Consider the following 23,246-nt stretch of genomic DNA (forward strand, 5'->3'; position numbering starts at 1 on the left):
TAACATAAATGTGTAAATTTTAAAAGACCAACAATTCTGTTCTCATAGAAATTTATTAGGTTGCAAACATTCCACCACATAAACCATTTTGATGTAAGTATTGCTTAAAAGAAAACAAAATTATGTGGTGTGAAATTAAAATATTCTACTTTAGAATTTCTAGTATCTGTGGCTATATATTCATGACCACTGCATATGACTAGTATTCCTTCTTTAAATTAAGGGTCTCTTCTAGGAAAAATGAAGGAAGAGGTAAAAACAAGGCAAAACATCTTAAACTAGAAGTTAGTAATTGAATAGTAATTTTGTACATCTTTATGTACATTTTAAAAAATTCATAAGCATGCAAATTTTAAAATCAACTTGCTAGCTTGCAAAAACATTTCTAAACTCATGCTCTTTACTCAACAACACAACCGCTCTCACAGCTTATGGGTAAGTTCCCCTGAACCCTAACAGCGTCAGAAAGACCGCCTCTGGAAGGCATTGATGACACACTTGAGTGTAAAGCAGTGTTTCTCAACCTTGTTTTTTTTTCATTGTCCCCCTACTTCGGCAATTTTTGCAAAATTGTTCACTGATTTTATTGTGCTGGAAATGTTAGCCAAAGAACTGATTGATGATGAAAACGTTTTCTTAATAAAACCTCAACTAGAGAGAGGAGAATGAAATCGCTGTGATGTTGTGAGACAGAGGTTGTCAGCACTCAAGCCGTATTCCTTTGGAGCTTTTATTGCTTCTGTGTAGCCCTCCTCAGTTTCTGTGTGCTTGTTTCTGTACCTGAGACTCTTACAGGAGGCCTGCCCTTGACCTGCAAGTGCCACTTGGAATGCTAGTTTACATTCCAGTCCCTGGGAGTTCACATTCTCCCAGGGTGGCCCTGGACCCATGGCTGACTGTGGCAAGTTGGGTTTCTTTGCATGAGTTGGGACAAATTCTAAGACACAAATTTACATTCCTGAGTTCCCCTGCAGGATCGGGCAGAAACAACCCCCTGCAATACTGAAATCATGCTCCTATTTGGCTTCTCTTCCCTTGTCAGTTTCTCCTGAGAGCACTTTTGTGATAAACCACTAGCACGGGAACCCCTGATTGGGAGTTATGTACGCATGATCTCAAATCACCACTTTCGGGAAAAACATTAGCCTAAAGGTTTTTTTCTGGATCGAGATGCAACAAAATTTATTTTTATATATGAGTCAAATATAACATACATCAGAATTAAATACATTAATAGAAACTTAATGTTATCAATCCACTAAGGAACATTAGGGACTGGAGGGTTAATGAACACTTAATAGTATTCAGATAAGACTTATTTTATATTAGTGATATATAAACAGGCAATGCAAACCTACAGTCTACAGAAAGAAGAGCTATTAAGAACTATTCATGGTCCAATTGAAAGACCAAATTACTGATTAAATGGTTGCTTGGGGAAGTGCAGAATTAGAGGGAAGAGAATTGGCTCTTAACAGATACTTCATTCAAGCCATGATTACCTACTAGATCCCTTTGTTCTACTATAGCACTATTTCTCTCTAAATTTAAAGTCTGACCTAGACATCCAGGCTGTCAAGAGTACTCCTCTCCAAGTAGGTGTGGAAAAATACTGACAAACTCTGGGTTTATTGTTTTACCCATTTTACAAGAGAATTCAGACTTAAAAGACTTGAAGCCACTTGCCCAAGATCATTCCTGCCAGGAAATGGGAGTGTAGTTTGTATTTCAGCAACGTGACTCTAGACTCGTTGCCCTTAACCACTCCCCTGCTAGTGCACAGCATTCTCTTACATTGATAATGGGAGAAACAGGCATAAGAGTAAGAAGCTTGCCTGAGGCCATCAGAGGGATTCCCAGAGAATATTCCTTGTCTAGATCTCTATTAGAAAAATAGATTATCTAATTGGGTACAGGTTCTTTCCTCCGTTTCCTTCTAGACTCTACTAAAGTGATCTTTATTTTTAGAGAAGGGAGAAAGGGAGAGAAACATCGATGTGAAGAGTATCAGTTGGCTGCCTCACAAAGGTAGGCACACCAGAGGACCAAACCAGCACCCTAGGCATGTGCCTTAACCATTAGTATTTAGATGACAAAAGATAACAGAAGGTCCATTTGGTTTGGTTTAACAGACATTTATTCCTTTAGGTGAACATCTTCTACACACAAAATAGATGGTGTAAGATTTTTGAGTGGAAAGGAATTTGTCTTAAAAGGTTTCGAGTCTGCCAAATGTTTTCTGGATATCACTTAACTGAGCCTTTTAAGATTTCCGAAGAAAAGAAACCCACAATTAGATTTTGGAAACAACCTATTAAGTCAGCAAACCCAGTTGGTAATTGGGGCCAATTCCTCTTCTCTATTTCCCACACTCAAGTAAGTTCATGGCGGAACACAGAAGCCTGGTCTGCTGGAAGACACAAGGCAAACACCATGTGGTGGTATGCTTTACTATTAGGGTGGGCACAGTTGAAGGCCTGGAGTTTGTGGAATGTTAAGGATTTTGAGGGTAGTTTGAGGAGGTATGGGCAAAATAACTGTTGACAGTGCATAATATTCAACTAGAAACCATGGACTTCTATAAACACCAACTACATGACATTTCTCAGTAGCCTTATGGGGATAATGGACATGGTGGGTTGACCCAAAATGACTTTTAAGACTAAATGGACCAAGCAAAGAGGTACTTTTAAAGTGAATTTCTCTCCCTAGGGTGGCTAGGGGGAAAATTAACACTTATTTTCCTCATGTCCAATTTTCATGTCTTAATATACACCAGTGTAATTACCATTACTCTGCTGCATGAAATTCAGTATTCTATACATCCCACAAGTGTCCCAGCAGTGTCCACCTTTTATGTGAGTCAACGGTACTGTGGAGACCAAGCTAATTTTGTTTAGGTAAATCAGGACATTTGAGAGCCCTCTTTCAACAAGATCTTTCACTTCTCCTAAAGAGTGGTGGCATTCTTTTTACTTTTCTTTTAGAAGAGCAGTTATATTAGGTTAATCTAAAAATATGGACCCTCTATTAATTCATTTTTCTGCATAGGATTATGAGAACAGACTATCTTTTGCAATTCCAAGCAAAATTCAACTTAAAAAGAGCCCCTTGAGTACACCAGCAGAGGACTGCATTACCCCAATAAAGCTGTACGTTTTACCACATGCATCAACAAATCTACACAGCTAGTTCTGTACTCCTTTTTTCACAGAGTTTATTTTACACCTATCATACCAAACAGATTTTAAACACTGACATAGAAAACTCCCTAACAAGAAAAAGTAGCGATTTTCAACTGGTGTGCCATGGCACACTGGTGTAATGCAAGAATTTTTAAAACATGCAATACCCGATTATTTAGTCAGGGGCACTGACCTCTTTCCCCTTAGATTGTCAAATAAAAAATGACAACAGCCAACACAATAGCCACCTGATGTGAATAAATCAAAAATTACACCAACTTTTTTTATCAGACCAGCAGAAAACTAATACACATTTTGGTGTGTCACAGATGAAAAAATGTTGAAAATCGCTGATAAAGCAAAAACAAGTGTTCATCTTATGAGAAACAAGATACACCATCACTTATAGTCTTCAAACATTATTGCACTTTAACTTTCATAATTTGACAATGCATTCACGAAACAATCTGCAGACTAGTTTTAACAAATTAAAGAACACTTTTAAGCAGACAAGACTGTCCTAAATTGTTTATTAGGTAAGAATTTTACAAACATGACACGTATTAGCGGTAACGGTGGAGCTGGAGAGTATTGCGCCTTCTCCAAGCTGCACGGCGCGAACCACCAATAGTATGGTGGAACTTGTGGCCCTTTCCAAGGCCACGGCTCTTGCGGCCTGCAGATGTCAGCCCTCGCATCTCCCTGTGCTTGTGGACTGGTTTGGTGATCCACTGGGTGTCAGGGTTCCTTCTGATAGCCTTATGGAATGGATCAATGAGGATAACCTCAAAGAATTTGTACGTGGAATCTTCACCAACCCAGTAAGAATTCAGGACTCTCAGAGCCCCACAGTGGCGCCCAGCTCGCTCCTAGAAGAGGAAAAAAGGTTAGCCTCCCACATTTCCCACAGTAGCACATTAGAAACCAAGATTTCTCTTCAGTTCACCACTAAACAAGAGACTGAGGTGTGACCATCAAGAATGAAAAGGTAAACTTACTCCCTATTATTCCCCCCATCTAATGACTGGGATTTGCGAATGCCCTTAAGGTCTAAATGTTAAGACTCTCTGGCTAACAAAATTTAGGATTCTGGAACTTTGTCTTTTTTCTAATACAACAAAGGGTGTCAGCAAACTTTTATATAGAAAACCTTACTATTTTGCACATTTTAGACTTTGCAGGCCACAGTGGTTTCTTTGCCACAGCCTTCTCTGCCTTTTAAAAGCACATAGCTTCTATACACCTGGGGAAATGTGCTCTTCCAGACCAAGTATACTGCCCTTGAAATGCTTAGGTTCCAGATTCACACTAATCTTAAAACACAACTCTCCCATACACGTATGAGGAAAGACAAATTAGTAACAAAGACTTACAAAGTCTCATCTTTGACTGAAACTCTTTACCTAGATTAGTAACTAAAACTTCTAAAACAAGAAGGGCTCACTTAGGCACAAGTTAGCCATCAGAAAAACCACACAAATCCTTGTATACCATCTCCAGGAGGTGACCAATCTACTATTCAAAAACCACTTACCTCAGCAACAGACTGAAGACTTCGGGCAAACTTCAGCTGGTTAACCCCATGGTGGACAGGCTTGCCATAGGTCGCACCCTTAGGCACAGGGCGTTTGCGGCCACCACGGCGCACACGAATCCGATATATGACATAACCTATAAACAAAAATTACGGTGTTCTTGTAAAAGCCACAGAATGACTCAACACGTCAGTTTTGCTCTTACGTCAAATATATGCACACCATATGTCAGATACTATACGCTCCATGGAGGTAGAAGAATTTATTAACCACACACGGAGACAGCAACTTCTCATTTCCACTCTAGATTGCTAATGGGCTTTAGTCCAGGCTCCTACAAATTTGTGTAACCTATGCCACACTTGACATAGGATTGCGTGCAGTCATTTGCTGCTAAACAATTTCAATGTTTTCATAGTTTAAGACGGTTGCTGCCAAAGCCCCATGTGAAGGTTTACATCAGGGCAATAGCAGCTCTTTCTAATCAAGGATTTCTAGCTTTTCCCCGGGGAACCCAATTGGATCCCAACACCCAGGCAGACGCCTCTCACCTTGCTTGGCCTTGTAGCCCAGCCTGCGCGCTTTATCGGGCCTGGTGGGGCGGGGGGCCCTGTGGAGCGCAGAGAGCTGGCGGTACTGCCAGCAGCGCACCCTGAGAAGGAAGCGCATCACGTCGGACTGCTTCTTCCTCCATAGCTCCTGGATGTACTTGTAAGCGCCCATCTTGGCTTACCTTTGAGGAAAAACCGAGCATTTAAAGGCATCCTCCATTTAAAGTAAACGAGACCGACCGTCCATCTTAGTTCCCTGCCGACCGCAAGGAAACCACTGAGGATGAAAATGGCTCTGCGCAAACTGCAGTGCATAGCCAACCTAAACCCCTCCTCTGCGCTCGCAGAAAGCAGCGCTCAGTTACCTCTGCAACGCCAGCGCGGCGCCACGCAGAAAATAACATTTTTGCTGGACGAATAAATGGCGCTAGACTTGGGCCCTGAGGGGGCGGATGACTGCGGCAGACAGCGTCCTCAAGGGCCGGGCCCAGTTTGCAAAAAAAACCTCGCGGACTATACAGGAAAAGATTTTCCCGCCGCCGAAGATTAACTCTCTAGGAAAAAGCACTTACGCCACCCACCCGGCCGGGCTCGCTTTAGGAAAGCCTGGCCCAGACTCCTCTCATTCCCACGCCTTCCTTTCCTTTACACTGTGGGCCCAGCTCGAATTCGCGCCGCCATCACATCATCCCCCAGTCCGCCCCGGGGGCCGCCTCGCCATATCCCCGCTGCCCCACATCCTGATCAAATTCGCGCCGCACTGGAAACAGGAAAAGCTCCGAGGAAGTAGGATCCCTAAGCCTGGATGGCACAGGTGAAGGGAGATCCGCGATGGATGGAATAGTGAATATCTCCGACACAGCTTACCTTATGGCTGCGGCCAGACGGAAAGGAGGAACCTTTCTCCCACAATCCCTTTTGGACTCCTCCCCCACTTCTAGTGAAACCTTTTCCGGTGAAAGCTGCGGGCCCCCCCAGAGCCTCATGGGACATGTAGTTCCGGCAGAGAGAGGGAGAGAGACTGGTGGGCGGAGTTCCGCTGAGATTGGACGCAGCGTTCACTTTTGTCCCGCCCCTTGTGCTCTCTGTGACAGTCCTCGGCGAGGCTTCGACTGGCGAGCACTCGGGAACCGCAGTGGAGAAAGACAAGTTGGGGGCGGGGCTCCAGTGGCTAAAACCCGCCTTGGAGCCTCGCAGCCAGCGCGTCGCTTTCTTCGGGGTCTGCGAAGTGTGCAGGTCTGTGTCACTTTGGTGTACGGGTATGTTTCACGCACTGCAGGCTCCTCGCTTTAGGTGTCGCTGCGGGAAACGCTGTCCCCTTTCTCCCCTGGGACGGGCGCAGAAGGCTGGGGCTGCGAGGTGGTTCTCGACTGTGCCCCAGCCGCCAAATAAGGCGTCCGTGATAGGGGCTTTGCGGCTGAGGGTCCAGGCGCACCCTTCCCCACCCTCCCGCCGGCCAGTTAGGGCTTTAGCCCCTGCAGGCCCGGTTCCGAGGTTTTCGTCCTAAAAGGGTCCGGGGAGGGGGAGCGCGAGTGGCTCTGTGCCTTTTCATTCCCATGTCTTTCCTGCGTAGAGATGTGGTTCCAGTATTGCAACGTCAAGACCACAGTTTTGTTTTGTTTTGCTTTGTTTTTAAGAAAAACGTAATATTAATTTGCCAAGATCTGGTTGGCAGGTGCGAGTGTTTAGGGAAGAAATGCCGAAAAAATGCTGACATTTTGTGTTGCGTACGTTATGAAAAAATGGTTTACTAGCTTTTTGGCGTCTCCAGAATATTTTCATTTTTGATACAATCGTGTGGTTTAATTTTACAAATTCTAAGTTTAGGTGTGGCCAAGGTTTAAGAGAATCATACTTATCTTCTATCATTAGCGGTTTTGGTTATTTCGCCCCTATTTCCGACTTTCCTTTTTTTTTTTTTTAACCGCAGCTTTACCATTGTCAGAGTCCTCACATTCGTTGATTCAATTAACAAATATTTATGAAGTGTCTAATGCGTGCCAGGCAGTGTCCCAACCGCTGGGGGTGCAGCAGTGGTCAAGGCAGAACTGCTGTCTTTCTTGGAAATGGGCAATAAACATAGTAAGAGACAGTACTGGGCGGTAAGTGCGAAGCACAACCGTTAAGGGAGGTAAGAGATGGGGAGTGTTGGGGTACCGGTGGAAATTTTGGATGGAGTGTTCAGGGTCTTTTTTGAAAAGGAACGTTAGAGAAGAGACCTGAAGGATATGAGCTGTGGAGATGTGGGGACTTATTTCAATCAGAGGGACCAATGCCAAGGCTGGAGTATTCTTGGATTAATACAGGAACAGCAGAGAGGCAGTGTGGCTGTAATGAACCGCGGGGGAAACAGAGCTGGAGGTTCTTAGGAGGACTTTGGGTTTTCGTACTGTGACTGGAAACCACGGGAAGATTTTGAGCAGAAGGATAACTATGCGGCTCACATATTTTTAAAGGATCAGTTTGGATAGTAGTTTGAGGCTAAAAGAAAGAAGGGGAAAAGTGGAAGCAGAAAGATCAGTGAGGAGGTTGCATTAGTTTTCTACTGCTGCTCTAACAAATGACAGTAAATATACTGGCTTAAAACAACACAGATTTGTTCTCACAGCTCTGCACGTCGGAAATCTCACGAGGCTTTAATCAGGGTGTCAGTAAGTCTGTGTTCATTTTAGAGGCATTGGGGGGGAAATCTATTTCTTTGCCTTTTCCAGCTTCTAGAGTCCACTGGTATTTCTTGGCTCCTGCTCCCTTCTTTCATCTTCAGAGATAGCAGTATGATATCTTCAAATCAACCTATCACTTTCTGACACTCTTGTCTCCCCCCCCCATACAAAGACAGGTGTGATTACATTGGGTCCACCCAGATAATCCAGGATAATCTTCCCATCTCAATGGTCTTAGTTTAATCACAGCTGCAAAATCCTTTTCTTCTGTCAAGTGAAATACTCCCTGGTTTTGGGGTTTATGACATGAATGTCTTTAAGACCAGGTGAGAGAAGTTGGCACCTCGGGCACTTCATTGTGTCCGAGTGAGGGAAGTGGTAAGTGGTCCACCTGGATGTTGAAAAGGTAGAGGATTTACTGATGGACCAGAAGTGGGGTGTGAGAAAAATACATCAAGACTGATTGCAGAATTGGGCAACTCTTTGGGAAAGGAGAGTCTGGCAATGTGAATAACCATTGCTAATTTCTTAGTTAGATTTTTGTAGTTTTGTTTCTTAATTTGCAGTTTCTCTGTTAGTTTTGCAAGATTTGGATTAGTATTTCCAATTGATTTTGAGATTTCTGAGGGTAGGGATCATTTCTGGTTTTGCCTCCTAGTTTGCTTCTAATGCCTGGCACTAGATAAGCCCTCAGTAAATATTTATTAAATGAATAAAAGAATGGTAAGCTCATGTGCAATACTGTTTGCGAAACCCTTTAGGTGTATGTTTATGTATATAAATGTATTCATATATGGATAGTAAAAGTATTGTACACAGTATATGTTTACATAAAAAGACAGTGTAGTCTTCATGTGATGTATCCATGTGATCTTACAATGTAAACATAACTGAAACACCATTAACATCATAGATATTATAGGCGTTATGATGTAAACATCACATGGGAAAAACTTCATTGTGTAAAAATGTTGTGTTTTCTTTATAAAAGTAGAATGATTTCCAGAGGTAAAAGACCAGAAGTACTGATATTTTGGGAAGCTGTTTCTGATTGGCTCTTCAAAGAGAATATTGACCAAGTTCAGTGTTATCCACAGGAATGAACCAGGTCAAGTTTTTATTCTCTAGCAAGATAATTTTTTTGAAGATTTTATTTATTTATTTTTAGAGAGAGGAAGGGGAGAACATCAAGGTGTGGTTGACTCTCACACGCCCCCTAATGGGGACCTGGCCCGAAACCAGGAATGTGCCCTGACTAGGACTCGAACTGGTGACCTTTTGGTTCACAGGCCTGTACTCAATCCTCTGAGCAACACCAGCCAAGGCTATTCTCTAGCAAAGTGATTAATTAGCCTGTAAAGCAAAGCAGTATGTATTTAAAGCTGCACTGGTTTTTGCCTGTTTAGCACATTTTCTTAGTTATTTACATCAGATAAGTTTTAATAGGTCATGGATTGAATTTCCAGCAGTTTCTGAGGGTAAGGAGTGTAACAAGTAGCTCCAACCATTGCTTTGTTTTTGTTAACCTCAATGTCGATGTAGTTTCCATCTATAGCATGAGGAACATTAAAAGTCATAATCCATGTACTTTTACAAACTCCTGCAACCTAGATTTACGTAAGAGACTTGGACACCCCCAGGATCCACTCATGTGATTCAGTGCCCATGCAGGGTGCTGCAGATGACCTCTTTTTTGTATTTGGAAGGGAATGGTGTGTGTTTATTGTGTTTGTGAATTATTAAATATTATAATGCTTAAAGAATTAAGCTTTTAGTAGTTTTTGTTTGTAAATCTGGGTGTATATAAGCATAACCACTTCCTTATATGTAGTATGGGTCCTTACCATTGTTGCCATATATATAGAAAATAAAGTATTTTTGAATGTGTATTTAATGTCATTCACTCAAAATCGTATGGCAAGTTTTAATTTATTAAAGAATTCAGACTACCCAATTGATGGTAACAGGCCTCTGAGCTTCAGCTTTACGCAGTCTTGTTTCCCTCTTGAAGACAGCTAGGCGCCTAGAATGTCTCAGCTGTGCTTTGGTCGACTGTACATCGTTTCATCTTTTTCCTTTCTAATGATGTAAGATATTTAATTGGTCTGTTCTATCTTCTCTTTCCTTTTGTTTCCTAAAAAGCCTTAAAATCCTTACCTAGTGTTTGAGTTACCTCTGTTCAGTTCCTTTCACTGTCTGCCTGTGATGGAGATTTCTGTGGTATGCTGAAACAACCTTGCCCTCCCCATTTACTGTATTTTGCCGTGCATAATGCACACATTTTCGCACAGATTATTTTAGGGAAAAATAAGGATGTGCCTTATACATGGGTGCAATGATTGCATTCCATGGGCATAACAATGGGTATAATAATCCCATGTATAATGTGCACAAAAACATGGGTGTGCATTATACATGGCAAAACACGGTATTTATTTACACATACACACAAAATATACATATTTTAAATAAACCTTATGTGCTAGTCCTAATAGAAGTGATCAAAATACAATTGTAGAATACCACTTTTAAAGCAGATATATTGAGACTTTAAAAGACTCTTTGGAATATTTGATTTCTGAATTTCTCAGGATTCTGTTGGTTTCAGCACTTTTCCATTTGCCGCAGTCCCCAGCACTCAGATTGCCTCCCTTTACAGAGGGTCTATTGCTGCTGTTAGGTGTTTTTTTCCTTAAAACTGTCTGTTTCACTCAACTACAGTGTGCATCTGCCTTTTTAAGCACTTGAGAACTTTTTTTTTTAGATTGATATAATTGTGTGGTGCAGGAACTTTTTGATTGAACAGGAAGGAGAGATGATATAAGGATTGGTATTTAGAAATTCTATTGGGGTTAAGACGTTTTCAGAGGAAGGGGAAATAACAATAGAGAACCAGGACTTATGTCCCAAAAGCAACCTTTCTGACTACAGACTTGTTCCCTGCTGCCATCATTTTTTCTTATCCTTTGGAGAACTTTTTTTTATCCTCTTCCTATGTGGTTAGGTGGCACGTTCCTTTAAATTTTTTTAAAAGATTTTATTTATTTATTTTTAGAGAAAGGGAAAGGGAGGAAGAAAGGGAGAGAAACGTCAATGTGTGGTTGCCTCTCACATGCCCACTACTGGGGATGTAGCCAGCAACCCAGGCATGTGCCCTGACTGGGGATTGAACCAGTGACCCTTTGGTTCGCAGGCCGGCGCTCAATCCACTGAGTCACACCAGCCAGGACTATGTATTCTTTTTTATATTTGAAATCCCCCTATGTATGTATTACTTACTAAATTTAAACATAGAAAAAAGAAAAGGTTGATTTGAACCATATACAAGTAAAACTTTTTTTTTTTTACTTATTGATTTGAGAGAGAGAGAGGGAAGGGGGCAGAGACACAATCGATTTGTTTCACTTATTCGTGCATTCATTGGTTGATTCTTGCATGTGCCCTGACTGGGAATCAAACTCACAACCTTGGAGTATGGAGACAATGCTCTTACCAACAGAATGACTCCAGCAAGGGCAGCCATATACAGTTTTAAAGATCTTCTGTTCTCTTTACAGTGGTAACCTGAGAGAAGATGGGAAAGGGCTGCAAGGTTGTGGTTTGCGGCTTGCTGTCTGTGGGGAAAACAGCGATTTTGGAGCAGCTCCTTTATGGGAATCATACTATTGGTAAGATTACTTTTCTGTAGTTTCTCTTTAGGGTCTAGGACCTGCTAGGGGTCTTTGATTGGTCATACTAACCTGATGATGGGTGGCAGGGCACAAGAGTGTAACCCAGAGGGACCAAGAAGGTCATCAAAGTCAAAAGAGATTGAACGAGGAAAAAATAGGGGAGAGAAAAAAAAACATCTTTTATGAGAATGAAATTCAAGGGTGCTTGCTGTAAGTTATATCCTTATATATATAGTTTTCTGTGTATTTACAAAATGAATAGTGATCTCAGAGTCATTGAAGCACTGACAAGAAGACACTGAATGATCTCATTCTTATTTCAAGCATGGCTTTCCAATGCCGCTGTACAGGTTTTTAAAATGGAAGAAACAGCTGTCAGCTCCAGTATGCTCTAATTTTGTGAATTGGATGTTTTCACTTATTTATTAATTTGAGTTCAATCATTATTAAATCTTAGTATGGGCTGTGACGAGGCCTTGTGAAAATACAGAGTTGAAGAAGACTTCATCTTAGGCTTTAAGGAGTTCATGGTTTAGTAAAGCAGACAGACAGTACAAGTTAGAGCGAAATGAGGTTTATGTTAGAGAGATAAGTAGAATCATAGATCTTCAAAGTATTTATCTCTGGCAAGTAGCTTAGAGTATATTGCTACCTTTTATTAACTATTTTGACGAGCTCTGCTTCTCTTTCTCCATCCCAAAATATTTAACAATTTTGGTTAAATCCATATTTGGTTTTTATTATGGTGTCTGGGCCAGCAGTTCTGAAACTTTTTGGTTTCTGAATTGCTCCTGTCACAAATGCTGCCCTATTGGTTCTTAATTTTTTACTTCTAGATTTTAATTTATGTCTCTGCAAAAAGATTCTAATTTATGTCTCTGAATTATGCCTAGGGGTGGAGGGAAGAATCCCTTCACCCTCTTAAAACTCCAGACAGTTTTTGTTTGTGTAGGATATATTTTTACTGTATTAGAAATTAAACTAAAAATATTTATTATTTAAAATAATAACACATTGAACACATTCCTTAAACTTACCACATGCTAAGATAACATGTTTTTTTTTTTCCTTTTTATTTTAATCATTGTTCAAGTACAGTTTTCTCCCCCCTACTCCCATTCCAGCCCACCCACCCAACCCTCCCCCCTTCCCCCCATTACCCCCCACCCCTAGTTTTTGTCCATGTGTCCTCCAAATTTGTTCCTGTAATCCCTACCCATTCCCCCCTGAAAAGATAACATGTTTTTATGAAAAATAATATCTTCCAAAAATTTAGTGAGGAGAGCATTGATTTACATTTCTGGAAATCTAATGTCCAATTTAATAGAAGGCAGCTGGATTATCATATCTTCCTGCTTTTGTATTCAATCTGTTGTGATAGGTTGTTTGGTTGAAATACATGAAGAAAATCTGGCCCTTTCAATATGGAAACGCACGTTCTTCAGTTCTGAATGACTTTGATGCTTTTCTTCCTTTGTGTTCTTTCTGGAACTCTTTTGGATGCTGGACCTTCTAGACTAGTAGTCTGTTTTTCCTGTTTTCCATCTCTCAATATTTTGTTCCACTTTTTAAGAGTTTTCCTTATCTTTATTTCCCAGCCCTTAGGTTGCTTTCACTTTTTTAGTATCCTGTTCTTATTTCATGGATGCACTATCATATCTGTTTGAGTATAATATCACATAGTTTTTTTTTTCTTTTTTTTATTTTGCAGCCTTTTTTTTTATCTAAGATGGTGTGTTCCGGTTTTTTGGTCTCCCTTTTCCTCGGGTATCTGGTAATCATGTGTTGTCTATTCATAATTAAGAATGAAGAATGAAAAAGTTTATTGAAAACTCTAAGCATGGGGATAGGATTAAGAGTTTGAGCTTCATAAGATGACCTGGGTGGGGGTTTGTTGGGGAACCCTAATGTTACCATATTTAGGATTTTACCTTTTTCAGTGGCCAGATTCTCCCTATTCCTCTGCTGGAGGATAGAGACCTCACTGTTTGGGGAACAGGACGAGCATGTCGCTTAACTGCCCTGTTTTTGTATCTTCCATCCCTCAGTCTAAGCATCCTCTGTTTTACTGTCTCCAGAAATTGTACCCCTGGTCTTCTGCTGGTATAGGGCTGGGGTTGTTGGCCAGCAGCACGGAGTGTGTGAAAGATCTAGAAAGCTAATGGAAGAGTCATGACTTCAGCTAATTTATAAAGTAACAAAATCTCAAAATGTCTAAATTTAATAGGGGGGCAGGAGGTAGCTAGGCTGGCTTTTGGTAGATAAAACATCTACTGTGCAAGTCTTGGTAGCTTTTAAGATTTTTTGTAATCCAAGCCCAGTAAGTTGTTTTTTTAATAGAGTAACCTTTAGTTTCCTTAAGGTAGGTTAATTTATCACAGGATGATACATACTCAAACATATGAATAATTTTTTTAAAGATTTTATTTATTATTAGAGAGGGAAGGGAGGGAGATAGAGAGAGAGAGAAACATTAATGTGTGGTTGCTGGGGGTTATGGCCTGCAACCCAGGCATGTGCCCTGGCTGGGAATTGAACAATAATTTTCTTTCTAAACATTGAACACATTCCTTAAAGAATTATGCTGATGAAAGTAAATTCTTGTTTTCTCATGATGCAATCTCTTTATTATTATTTCCTTTAATCTAAGACTTCATGAAGATTTTGTTAATACTTCAGACATTTTATATAAGGCACCTATAACAAAACATTTTACAGTATTTAGGTTGCTTAAGAGAATTATAGGCAAGAGTTTTTTAAAACCTATAGTATAGTGTATTTCATTGGCATAGGATGTTATCCATATGATTTTACCTCCAGCTATAGCTCATATTTAAATATGAAGGTGATTACTGGGACATTTTAATACCTATCTTATCATATACATCTCCACCAATTAAAATTTTAAGTGTTAATTGCCTCTTAATCCCCTTTCAATAAATGATTATTGAATACCTGCTATGTACACAGAATGTTTTCTTTCTCTCAAGGGAGTTATAGACTATTTGAAGAGTCAGTTCTGCACAAATGAAGCAAAACAGGAATGCAATTTATTATTTTTAAAAATTTCTTGAGAGGAAGGTGGGGAGGCAGTGGGGTGGGGGGTGAGATTTGTTGCTCCACTTATTTGTGCATTCATTGGTTGCTTCTTGTATGTGCCCTGATTGAGGATCGCACCCACTATCTTGGCATGTCAGGATGACGCTCCAACCAACTGGGACTAGGAATGCATTTTAAAAGGATCACTTAGGCAAGAAGGGGGCTGAAACTGGGATATCAATTATAAATTCATTATTTAGCAAACATTTACAAAGGACTTTCTATGTAAGCCAAGTTGTTAGTCCTCAGAGCTACCAAGATAGATTAGCCACAGTCCTGGCTCCCAAGGAGTTTACACTCCAGCTTTAAATGTTAAATCAATTACCTATACAGGCACCAGGAAGCAGAAAGGAGAGAAGGGGATGATCAGGAGAGGATCCACAGAGTTGAACTTTGGGCAGAGTCCAGAAAGGATGAAGGTGTTTACCAGATGTTTACTGAACTGTTGCAGCAGTCCAGGTGACAATGCACAATGGGAATGGAAGGAGGCACTGTACTGAGAAGATGTTTCAGCATTAGAGTGGCTGCTTTACCATAGCGCTCACCTACCCTTTCCTTGTTTAAAGAGAACTCTAAGGGACTGCCCAGGTGGATGGTGATCACGGGAAAAAGCAAAGAGGAACTGGTGTGGGAGGAACAATAACAAGTTTTGTATTTTGAAGAACTGGCAGGACATTCACATAGAAGAGCCCAGCGGGTACTTGGGAATTAAAGCCTGGTGCTCAGGCCCAGACTGGACAAAGAAATTTTGAGTGTCATAAACAAACCCTGGAAATAGTGGAAGTTGTACAGAAAAAAGGCAGCAAATTTACCCCAGGTCCTGTCCTTGGCTGAGGGAGAAGAAAATAGAGCCACTTAGTTGTTGAAGCTCCTTTTAAATCAGCTTTTAATCTTCCAATTTAGGTAATCAGTTCTTTGACTCTTGTTACTTTTTAAAATATGTCGTGTTAAATCATTACTAAATTTTTATTTATACTTTCACTTCTGTACAGAATAGTATTTTTTAAATCCTCCACCCAAGGATATGTTTAAAATAGATTTGAGAGACCTGGCTGGTGAGACTGAGTGGGGTGGAGTGCTGGCCTGCGAACCAAAAGGTTGCTGGTTGGATTCCCAGTTCATGGCACATGCCTGGGTTCCATGTGCCTGGGTTGTGGGCCAGGTCCCCAGCTGGGGACATGCAAGAGGCAATCGATTGATGTCTCTCTACACATCAAAGTTTCCCTCTCTCTGTGTTCTCCCCCTCTGAAAAATAAATACAATCTTTTTAAAATTGTTTAGAGAGGGAGAGACCCAAAAAAAAACACACACACACAAAACATGGATGTGAGAGAAAACATTGATCAGTTGCCTCCCCTACATCTTTGGACTGGGGACTGAACCTGCAGCCTACGTATGTGCCCTGACTGGGGATCGAACCTGCAACCTTTGGTGTACATGATAGTGCTCCAACCAAATGATAATAATGCCCAGCCAGGGCCAGAAGAAATATATTTTTTTATGATTTTTATTTATTTATATTTATTTTTAGAGAGGGAAGGGAGGGAGACAGAGAGAGAGGGAGAGAGAGAAACATCAATGTGCGGTTGCTGGGGATTATGGCCTGCAACCCAGGAATGTACCCTGGCTGGGAATCAAACCTGGGGACACTTTGGTTCCCAGCCCGTGCTCAATCCACTGAGCTACGCCAGCCAGGGCTCAGAAGAAATATTTTTAAAAAGCAGTTTGTTCTATTACTATAACAACTACCTTTCATTGTAAAGAAGTTAGTAATGGGAAATATGATTACTACATGTAGTAAATGGGGAACCTAGAAAGCCAGCAACTTCTAAAGCACGAGAAAATACTCAACAGTCGTTGCGATGTAATGATTTGACATTGGTACACAGAGCGATCTCCTTTCGTCCCAGGAATGGAAGACTGTGAAACGATGGAAGATGTGTATATGGCTTCAGTGGAAACGGACCGGGGGGGTAAAGGAACAGTTGCATCTTTATGACACCAGAGGCCTACAGGAAGGTGTGGAACTGCCAAAACATTATTTTTCATTTGCTGATGGCTTTGTTCTAGTGTACAGTGTGAACAATCTTGAGTCCTTTCAAAGAGTGGAGCTCCTGAAGAAAGAAATTGATAAGTTTAAAGACAAGAAAGAGGTAAGTGGGTATGTTAAAATGCCAGCTATGAATTATAATACTATTTATATATAGCGTGGAATTTAGGGTAGTTAAAATATTTTTAAAGCATCAAACTGTATTCACAGTACCTGTAATCTATATTTTTTATTTATTTTTTTTCTTCTGCCCTTTGCTTGTCACCATGTATAAGTTGAATTTGAATGACTCCCGATCTCAAGTACTACACAGTTTGCTCATTTCATGTTGTGTGGTGGCATCACTGTTTCCTAGGGCTCTTTTTTTCCCCCTTCTTTATGGAATTTACTGGTGTGATGTGGGTTCCTAAGGCTCTTTATTGTCACCTATGCTAAGTAGGATTCTTGTCTTCAGCCTTACCAAAAAAAAAAAGGGAGAAAATAAAAATAACTTAAATTTAATTATTGGTTTCTACCCATTTCACACTTAAAAATAAGATCTTTACCACCGTCTATGAAGCCTTCTATGACTTGGCCCGTGACCCGCCTTGTCATCTTATCTTAATCATTCTGTTCCTTTGTCCTGGACTCACTGACGCTGGTCATTTTTCTGTTTTTCCAACATGATAATTTTCTTCCATTATTAAGTCCTTCTCAATTGCTAGTTCTCATGCCTGGAACTCTCTTATCACAGACCATTTTCCAGATCTTCGCAAAGCTGACTCTCCTCATCATCTAGGAGTACGTCCTGTAGTAACAGCACTGGCTAGGTGTTCTTAACCTAGATTTTTACATGTTACTCTTATGTTAAAACTTTTGTATTTTGAGATAATTGTAGATTCACATACAGTTTCAAGAAATAACAGTGACATTTAGCTAGGTTTCCCCAATGTTAACATTGTGCAAAACTACGGTACAGTATGACAGCCAAGATACATTTATGCAGTCAAGGTACAGAACATTTCCATGCTGCAAAGATCCCTCATGTTACCTTTGTAACTACACATACTTCTGTCCCATCGCTGCCCTGTGTAATCCCTGACAAATGCTAATCTGTTCTCATTTTTGTAACTTTGTCATTTCAAGAGTGTTAACGTAAGTGGCATCACATAGTATGTAACTTTTTGGTACATAGATGGGATAACAACAGCAAGGGAGTAAATGAAAAGAACCTAAACCTGGGTGAGGAGCTGAGGACACAGGAGGGGTGGAGGGACCGTGATGAGGTGGTAGAGCCAGCGGACTGTAGGACCTTGTGGTGTTTAGAAACTGGCGTGGGGTGTTGGGAAGGTAAAGGTCGGAGTGGGATCCTGGGATGGAGATCGTAGAGCGGAGCAGTTACAATGCTCAGAGCTAGGGTGTGTTTGTGGCAGTGAATGGCTGAGGTTAGGGGAATGATTAAGGTCTTTAAAGAAGTCAAGGAACTGAGAGACAAGGTTAGGGAAGGGTCGTCTACATGGCAAGTGAAATCACCAGGAATTATGACAAAAGTGTGCGCGTGACCACGAGCCAGGTCTGTAATGAGCAGCAACAACATGGGGGTGGAAGCAGGTAGGAGGCAGTTGCAGAAACTAGCAGCACCAGCCTCCAGTTCTGAGGTTTTTAAGGAAGACATGTTGCAGGCAGCTTTGAGGGTCAGAGACACTTTGTATCCTCCCCACGGCCCCACCTTGTGGTAGGGAGAGGACTGTCGGGCTGAGCTGGGTTTCAGCTAGGCAAGTGACAGGAACATTCTAAGCCGAGACGGGGGATGTAGGGAGGGGATTCTGTGAGGTCTAGGGACACAGTGGAATCGTTTGTACAATCAGGGAGGAAAGAGAGATGGAGGTCAGACTAGGGGATTTATGTGAAGGAAAAATCTAGGTGATGAAGAGTGACAGCAGGACTTGAAGGGACAGCTCCTGCTGAGAAATGGAGGAGCACGAGATTTGCCAAGAAAACAAGCTCTGGGGCCATGGCTTTACCTGCAGCACAGGTTCAGCTTCAAGGCAAGAACACGGTAATGGCTCAAAGGTTCTCTTTCAAAGCTTCTCCTCAGAGGCGCCTTCTCTGACAGTTCTTGCTGCCCTCCCTCCATTTTCCCATCATTGTTTTTATTTTTGTAGTCAGTCCAAAAATTTGGTTCTTTTATGTCCTCTTTCCCCTGGCGTGGTGACTGCTGTGTTTTGGTCGCCTGGTATGTAGTAAACATCCAAGTTTAAGTGACTAATTGCCTGGCATTTATTGTAGAATGTTGCTATTGGTCCATGTACTCAATAAATATTTAGTATTGCTTCAGGTCATTTTCTTTTCTTAAAAGTATCTTTGAAAAAAATTTATTTTTAGATAGGAAGAAGAGAGGGAGAGAAACATCAATGTGTGATTGCCTCTCATGTGTCCCCTACTGGGGACCTGGCCCACAACCCAGGCACGTGCCCCAATTGGGAATGGAACTGGCAACTCTTCGGTTTGCAAGCCAGTGCCCAATCCACTGAGCCACACCAGCCAGGGCTAGGTAATTTTCTATAATTAAGAATAATGTGAACAGAACAAAATTCCTGTTCTCATAGCTCTTAGGTTCTAAGGATGCAGAACTCACAGTTCTGAGAGTCCTCTCGGTGTATTTTGACATTTGTTTACGGAAACCACACAGAGCAGGTATAGTGAAACTGAAATGCAGGCACATTTCAGTCAAACCATTATCGGTATCCTAAGTATTAATTCCCCCAAGTCTAGCTTCCATTCATAGCTGAGTCGAGTAACTTTACCTGTTGTCATTTAAAACCACCTAGAGCATCTGTACTTTTAAAAAAATGCGTGAGGAAGGAGTGAGGTTCATGTCTACTGTTTTATGCTTCAGGTCACATCTGAGAATCAGTTTTGTTGAAGCAGTCTTAAGTGGGACAGTTTATTTCTCCATTTTGCCTAGGAACTGACATTAGCAAAGTGTGATCTTTTTATCCATTTTGTTTTTCAGGTAGCAATTGTCGTATTAGGAAACAAAATCGATCTTTCCGAGCAGAGACAAGTGGATGCCGAAGTGGCACAGCATGGGCAAAAAGTGAGAAGGTGCGACTGTGGGAGGAGGTAACGGTCACAGATCGGAAAACCCTGATTGAACCATTCACTCTCTTAGCCAGCAAGCTTTCCCAGCCCCAGAGCAAATCGAGCTTTCCTCTGCCTGGGAGGAAAAACAAAGGGAATTCTAGCTCCGAGAACTGAAAGTCAGTGCCACAGGTGTTGGGTGAATAGTGATTGCCTTTAAGTGTCTGTGAACATGTTTCAATAGGCCACTGGTGGCTACCTTTGGTCGTTTGGAAATCCCTAAGTAACTTAAATGCACTTTGTTTTAATTCAATTATTTGGGCTAAGTTTATTTTATTGCCTGATATGAAATAATATATTTGCCCTTTGGTTGCTTGAAACTTGTCCCTGATATTAGCACCTATATGTATCTATGAGGAGTTCCCCCTTTAATGTTTCAGAAGCTACCATTCTGTAAACTTTATGCATTTTTAGCTCAAACGTAACGTGGTTTAAACAAAAATTAACTAGTCATCTAATGCCTAGAATTATAAAATGGCATTTTGTGTCTAAGTTGGATGAAACAGTGAACAATTTGGGTTCTAGCTGAATTTTATCTGGTGAAGGTCTGCTACGTAACAAAACCTGTGATTTAGCTTTGTTCAAATTACACGTTTAGCATGACCTGAGGTAGTGGTTGGTGTAAGTACCTGCAAACTGTTTCTTTAGAAAACTCTTAGGCCCACAAGGATAATAAAACTTCTGTTTTCCACAAGGAATACTATACCTTCTAGAATAGTTTTCTGGATATGTAGTGAAGTGGAATAAAATGTATCATAAAAATAACTGGGCTACAGGTAGTCTTCAAGTTGGATATGTACGTTTGTGCCCAGGTTCTCTGAGGATTTTGGCAAGGTCTGAGTGATGGGGTTCATGGTATTTAGCAAGCTGAAAATATTGTAACTAATTTTAAAAGCAGGAAGCAAGCTACTTAATGGTTTCAGTGTGAAAGCAGTTAACTGATTTAAATGTAAAACATGAAATAAGCTCTTCAGCAAGGAAATGTGAAAACGTAGTAAATTTTTACATCTTTAATGGAATGCTTTTAGGTTAGGCTAGTACTGCCACTATATAATTCTTTAAAATTTCTCATCACAAATACATTTTTGGTAAAAAATTATCACTCAGTTATGGTTAAATCATTCCCTACCTTCTCTCCCACTTAACTGAGTTTATCCTCCAGCTTTTTCCCATGTATTTTACATAGATGGATAAATACTTTCACAATGATTTTAAAATAATATACTAGAGTGTCCTGTAGTTTGCTTGTTTTTAGTGAACTTACATCTATGCTGGCATGCATATAGTTAACCATATTCCTTTGAAATACTTACTGTGTATGCACCTTCATCCCATGCTCCTGGGTGAGTTTCTCTGGTGTGGATACAAAGAAATAGAATTGCTGCGCCCTATAGATCAGAACACTTAGGCACTGCCAAATTGCCCTCTAATGTGGCTGTACTAATTTATCCACAAGAGAACCCATTTCTCATGTACCCGCCCCCATTGGCATCTGTAACTTAAAAATGCGTTTAAAACTCTTCACCTTTGGGCTTATCTGTGAAAGATGGTGAGTTAGATTAACCTTTTCTAAGACACCTCAAAATCTATCCTGCAAGGCTGTTGTATAAATTAGAGTACCGTACCAATTCATTCAGTCTGCAATTACTTCTAGGTTGCTTTAGTAGCAAAATCTATCAACTTTAAAAGAAAGACTCTTCCAAACACAAAGGCTGAAGAAAGTAAATGAATACAGTAGTGGTAGGTGGTTGTTTTAATATTGTTTATTAGCACAGTAACAAATGCGGGCATAAGTAGCCCACAACAAATAACCAATCCACTGAGCAACTCCTACTCCACGCCTTACAGTTAACAGCTTAAGGTATTTTACTACAGGTTTTCACAAGTCCTGATTCAAAACTCTAATTTTCACAATAGATTGGCATATAAAATAAAATACATAACTACTCATTTCCTATGTGGTGTCTTATAGCCATGTGTCCATTTAGAGATGACAGTCTCTAAAAATTGTTAAATATCAATGTTCCCTTCCAAGAAGGGAAAACAAGTTTCCATTTTTAAAACAAAAAAGTATGTAGTCTTGGAAGGACGTCACATAAATGGCCATGTGTGTAGTCTGTACAAAATCAGGCTGTTCTAAATTTACAGACTGCAAGCAACTGAATCCAAATGTCTATTCTTCTCTGTACTACATCTTAGCTTATACTGCAGAACTAATGACAATTTTAAATGTTGCTATTACCAAATCTGTCTACTGCAGCAAGATACCTTAAGTTACAACAAAATCTTAAGAAATAAGACTGAATAATATCTGTTATAGAAATACCCTACTCTTTACCAACTCCCACCCTCCCCCACCCCTTCAAAATCAAAAGCAGCTCTTTCTGTGACAGACAAATAAGGTAAGAATTGTGAAAACCCGGTTTATGTAGCGTATCTCTTGGTCCACTGTCTGGCCATTCTGTCATGTTCTGCTCTGTTGGTCATATACTGAGTGGCAATGCTTCCCACCAAGGGGTCGGCTGGAAGAAAAGAACATAGGTTACTTTGGAGAAAGAAAAAGAGTATTTTAAGTTTTTGCAAGTAAGTTAGTGAGAACTCAGGGAGAAATGTTTCAAGGATGGGTGATCAAATCCATGTTTGAAACAACACTTTACCACTCTGGTAGTTTTAAAAAACGTAGCACACGGTGGGCAGTGGGAGAGTTGTTATTAACATAGAATGCTCAGGCTTTCACTACCGGCCTGGCTCTATGTCCGAGGCTTTTCTGGCTGTTACGGGTTAGGGTACATTCAGTGGAAACTGGCATGCTGAGGGCTCCAGACTACAAGGACTGTCCAACTGAGTTCACGGGACCTTTCCTTTCACTGAACGGCACTGAGTGTGGTCACTGTGGCTCTTGAAATGTAACAGTACTTACCTGGGCCTAAGTATAGTGTTCTTCTGAATCCTAAATAGAATCTTGATTAATTTTATATTTGCTTTATTTAAAGTGTTTTTAATAAAAGTAATTAAGCCCACCCATCACGGTCTGGTAATCAGTGAGTATTTAGCAAAGAAATGTCACTTTCAAAATTGACCACCACGCCAGTAACCAGCTGTAGGGCAAGTGCTCAGTAAACCTGCAGACACAGGTGAGATTACACGGACAGCTGGCTCAACATTTAGAAGTCTGTGGTTTGTTTTAAGAGAACCATGCAAGAAATACTTACAGAGTAGGGCAAAAGTAGGTCTACATCTCTGTGTGAAACAGAATTCATTCTTATATTGTTTTCCATTTTAACAACTGTAAACCTACTTTTGTCCCACCCTGTGCAAAAAGAAAAAAATGAGAATGACTAAAAAATGTGAAAACGTATGACAAACTGG

The 23,246-nt window shown here is 40.7% G+C and overlaps 3 protein-coding genes across 3 annotated transcripts in view; 1 reads left to right on the forward strand and 2 right to left on the reverse strand.

Moving 5' to 3' along the window:
* Positions 1 to 2,123: 2,123 nt before the first annotated feature.
* RPL15 (ribosomal protein L15) lies at positions 2,124 to 6,269 on the reverse strand. The gene is made up of 4 exons (XM_028518394.2): positions 6,139 to 6,269; positions 5,272 to 5,453; positions 4,720 to 4,856; positions 2,124 to 4,054 (listed from the first exon to the last, which is right to left on the reverse strand). Exons 2-4 carry the CDS (start codon positions 5,441 to 5,443, stop codon positions 3,749 to 3,751), a joined length of 615 nt encoding a protein of 204 aa, XP_028374195.1. The 5' UTR covers positions 5,444 to 5,453; positions 6,139 to 6,269; the 3' UTR covers positions 2,124 to 3,748.
* A 36-nt stretch (positions 6,270 to 6,305) lies between these two features.
* Positions 6,306 to 21,940, forward strand: NKIRAS1 (NFKB inhibitor interacting Ras like 1). The gene is given in 6 exon segments (XM_036031524.1): positions 6,306 to 6,507; positions 11,492 to 11,602; positions 16,615 to 16,673; positions 16,675 to 16,857; positions 19,750 to 19,819; positions 19,822 to 21,940. Coding segments are annotated over 5 exon segments (579 nt in total). The 5' UTR covers positions 6,306 to 6,507; positions 11,492 to 11,508; the 3' UTR covers positions 19,995 to 21,940.
* Positions 21,623 to 23,246, reverse strand: part of UBE2E1 (ubiquitin conjugating enzyme E2 E1) — a 69,053-nt gene continuing 67,429 nt past the window's right edge. Inside the window, 1 exon segment of the mRNA XM_028518136.2 lies at positions 21,623 to 22,399. Within this exon segment, the coding sequence (XP_028373937.1) occupies positions 22,302 to 22,399 (98 nt within the window). The 3' untranslated portion in view covers positions 21,623 to 22,301.

Source organism: Phyllostomus discolor, chromosome 7 (genome assembly GCF_004126475.2).
Source record: "Phyllostomus discolor isolate MPI-MPIP mPhyDis1 chromosome 7, mPhyDis1.pri.v3, whole genome shotgun sequence".
In the NCBI taxonomy this organism is placed as follows: domain Eukaryota; kingdom Metazoa; phylum Chordata; class Mammalia; order Chiroptera; family Phyllostomidae; genus Phyllostomus; species Phyllostomus discolor.

Excerpts from the sequence above, each read along its gene's own strand:
- RPL15 (XM_028518394.2), bottom strand. The coding sequence starts at position 5,443 with ATGGGCGCTTACAAGTACATCCAGGAGCTATGGAGGAAGAAGCAGTCC. Across the intron at positions 4,857-5,271 it reads GGGCTACAAGGCCAAGCAAG|GTTATGTCATATATCGGATT; the intron begins GTGAGAGGCGTC and ends TTTTGTTTATAG. Across the intron at positions 4,055-4,719 it reads GTCTTCAGTCTGTTGCTGAG|GAGCGAGCTGGGCGCCACTG; the intron begins GTAAGTGGTTTT and ends TTCCTCTTCTAG.